Below are 3,816 nucleotides of genomic sequence, written 5' to 3' on the forward strand. Positions count from 1 at the left end.
ATAACTCTATATATAACATATCACGTTTCAACCAATTTGAAGTATATATCAATTCAATATTTTATGAACTATTCAATCCAATTTTTATGAACTAAAATGAATTGAACTTAAATGACTGACCTAAAGTTGGCGGTTCAATAACCCACCAAAACTTGAAGAATTAGGCAGGTTATATTTTCAAGAATTCTCTATACTTTGGCATAGCTAAATGAAAAAATGCTTGTAAGTATCTACATACAGAGTAGTTATTTAGGAGAAATCTTTTTATAGGTAGGTGCTTTATAGAAAATTCGAGTCTAAACAATTTTGCCAACTTAATAAATTACTATTCCGGTACTTAATTAATGCAATCTTTAATCTTATCCCCCCACAAGAACTTTATGATTATGCTATAAATAGAGGCAAAATGTTCATTAGTTTTCTATCACAACTCAATTAGAAGTTATATAAAGTATATACAGTTTGAAACAAGGGAAAAATGGGATTAAAGTCATTTATGCTTATTGTTTTGGCTATTTTTCTTGCAATAACCTCAGAGGTTGCAGGTAGGAAGTTGTCTCAGAGCTCCACCACTTCTCCGGACAAGGGTATACTATCTCCATTTCATTTTATGCAAAAATGTTACTGTTTGAAGAGTTAAATTATTTTGTTAATATTTTTAACAAAATTAAAGTCAATATAATCATATTCATATCCTAAATTAAGTACTTTGATCCTTGTACCCTAAACCTCTTCAGTTTAATTATAACATGGGGAGTGATAAGCTATTATGATCAAGCATCTTTTTAATAGTTTTGTTTGATAGTAAAAAATTATAAGAAAACAAACAAAGAAAACAAAATTTGACACGCGTTGGAATAGAACTGTGTGTTTAACCCATTTTAAGGTAGATCTGTAAATCATCTTTGAACTATTTATAGGGCCTATTAATTACATTCAAATTAAGTACCTGTACTGTACTAGTGAGGGAGGAAAACGTATTCCCACAAAATTCAATAAAGCTATTCTCTCAATCCATCTCAATCCAAATAAATTTCTGGATTTTAATCTATTTATTGATTCAACTATTTGCCAACCTTGTTAACATGAATGTGTATGATTACTGGTGTAGGACATGCTAATGAGGCAACTGATGCCAAATTTCAGGAATCGGAGGACTTCCAATACCAAGAATTCCGGGAATCGGAGAACTTCCAAGACCAAGAATTCCGGAAATTGGAGTACTTCCAAGATCAGGATTAGGAGGAGGATTTGGTGGTATAGGACGTGCAAATGAGGTAAATGAAGCCAAATTTCTAGGAAGTGGAGGAGTTCCAGGACGTGATGGACTTTCAGGAGCTGAAATTTCGAAAATTGAAGGACTTCCAGATGTTGTAATTCCGATAATCGGACTTCCAATACCAAGAATTCCGGGAATCGGTGGATATTATCCTGGTGATGGTTATGGTGGAGGATATCGTAGAGGTGGTTTGTATGGAGGAGGATTGCCTCGCAACTAATTAATTTAAGGTTAATTATGTACTAAGGTGCATATATATATATATATCATGTCATCATGTCATGTTTCGTTAAATAAAATATTAGGAGTCTCAAAGAACTTAATTTATATACGTTTACATGTTATTGACATGCAAATAGTTTAAGGGAAATCCTAATGAAGTCATGTCTATTTACTTTGTCTTTGTTATGTCTGCTGCACTTTATACAACACTATATTATCCCCGAATTTAAGTTATGTATTCTAAATGTTATATTTGTGGAATTTGATATATGATGCTATTTGCTAGTGGCCAATTTTACATTTCTTTATAACAATCAAAATATATCCAAACATTTTTAAAAACTACTTTGATCATGCCACTAGAAAATTTAAAAACTTTTTTGAAAGTCAATTTAATTACTAATTTTTTAAAATTAAATTAAATTAAAATTAAAATTCCAGAAATTATATGTAAAGGTATTGCAGGTGGAAATTCTTCTTATATCAATATGATGTGATTAAAAACTTATTTTTAAAAATATCATCTCGATAATTTAAATTTCAAGAAACAAAAGAACGTGTAATTAAGGATGGAAAAGTAGTTTAATATAATGTGTGAAATAAAAAGAATCGTATGTTATCAAAATATATGATCATAATATTATATTATGTTATATTATCCAACAAAATATTACATGACCAACCATCCGTATAAACTGAATGACATCTTATTCATAATTAATACAAAAGGATCTAAAGTAGCAAGATATTACTAACTGTCACATCTTGCCATTACTTACAAGGGCTTTATAATATCACGTGATGATTTGTTATGAAAGTTGGCTAGTCACTTAATTAATCATGGCCTCCACCTGAAGGATTGTATTTGCCACGTGGGGGCGGGGTGGGGGTTGTAATGTTCTCCACTTGGAGGTTTATATTCATGATGTGGGGTTGATGTCCACTACCTGAAAGGTTATATTGTCTTTCAGAAGGCGTATATCCGTTGTTATATTCAACATGTAGGGGTTTATATTTTTCACGTGAAGAGTTATATCCACGATGTGGGGGTGATTTCTGCCACTTGGAGGGTTGTATCCGTTACTAGAAGTCTTATATCAGTGGCGGAGTCAAATTTTTTATTAAGGATGTTCATACTTTTAGAACTGAGTGGTGGAAAAAATAAATTGCTAGAATTGAGAATCGAACCCAGCGGTTGGGGTTAATCTGCACACTCTTGGCCGCTGGGTTGTTGTTTCCTTCTTTGCTAAGATTGTTTAGTTATTGAATATATTTAAAAAATGCTATATTTAATTTATATATTCGAAAAAAAATTTCGACGAAGATTGTTCATCTGACCACGCTTGCTACAACATAGCTCCGCTCATGGCTTATATCCATTGTTATATTCGTCATGTGGGAGTTTAAGTTATCTATGTGTGTGTGTGGGAGGTGGGGGGGAGAGTAAAGTAATTTAAAAAGTGAGAGAGAGTGTAATTACTTCCAAAAGGGTTGATATTTATGTTATTTATCCTTTATTGTAACACCCCATATTTTTGGGCTACAATTTGAACCCGTTCTTCATACGAGTATAGGTCCGAACCCATTGAGTTTCATCTTGCGATGATAAGTTATTTAGTGTGAAAACATCTTTAGATATTAATTGAAGTCACAAAAATCTCCTAATTCAAAGTTGAGTTGAGAACTTAACTACTGATTGAGTTTTAGTAGAAGTTCTTACTTTGGTCAACTTCCAACGACCATAACTCGTGTAATATAACGAGTTAGGTGGCCTATTATATACCAAATTTTTCATGACCCTATTTACAGGTCATGATGGAACCTACCAACCCCCACCAGTAGGTAAGCCAATACCATAACCCGAAGCTAACGCAATGGATTAATTAGGTAAGAATTTGCCAACTAGGCCAAAATCAATGAACATAAGATATACATAAATATTGTTCTAATATAAGAAGATAATCAACTACGGATACAAATTGCACGATCTAATAATATTAACACAAGAGCACCTAAGTGTGGTAGAAACAGAAATACAATCCACAATTCTTAAATAGTCAACATATTTGTTTTGAATACGAAAGACTAGTCACACCCCTTTTAACTCCAAAAAGATTTTCTTTTGTAAGTTTCGAAAGGATTTTTATTATTTAAGTGACAAAAGATTGAAAATTTATTTCGAAAAGGATTCATTTCACAATTAAATTCAGAGTCGCCACTTGGCATAGATCCGGTGTGCCAAATCACCTTTGGAAATCCTTTTTTAAAACCGTTTGACTCTAAAAACTGATCCATGAACAGTGATTCCGGCTAAG

General features: G+C 32.3%; 1 protein-coding gene across 2 annotated transcripts; it reads left to right on the plus strand.

Annotated features, from left to right (window-relative positions):
- Positions 1–427: 427 nt before the first annotated feature.
- Positions 428–1,726, plus strand: LOC107865643 (elastin-like). 2 transcript variants are annotated; one of them, XM_016711863.2, is made up of 2 exons: positions 428–587; positions 1,147–1,726. In XM_016711863.2, exons 1-2 carry the CDS (start codon positions 479–481, stop codon positions 1,497–1,499), a joined length of 462 nt encoding a protein of 153 aa, XP_016567349.2. In that variant the 5' UTR covers positions 428–478; the 3' UTR covers positions 1,500–1,726. The 2 variants fall into 2 exon arrangements, with proteins under 2 accessions (XP_016567349.2, XP_047264833.1); XM_047408877.1 differs by having other exon boundaries at positions 437–545.
- Positions 1,727–3,816: the final 2,090 nt, after the last annotated feature.

Source organism: Capsicum annuum, chromosome 3, assembly GCF_002878395.1.
Source record: "Capsicum annuum cultivar UCD-10X-F1 chromosome 3, UCD10Xv1.1, whole genome shotgun sequence".
Taxonomy (NCBI): domain Eukaryota; kingdom Viridiplantae; phylum Streptophyta; class Magnoliopsida; order Solanales; family Solanaceae; genus Capsicum; species Capsicum annuum.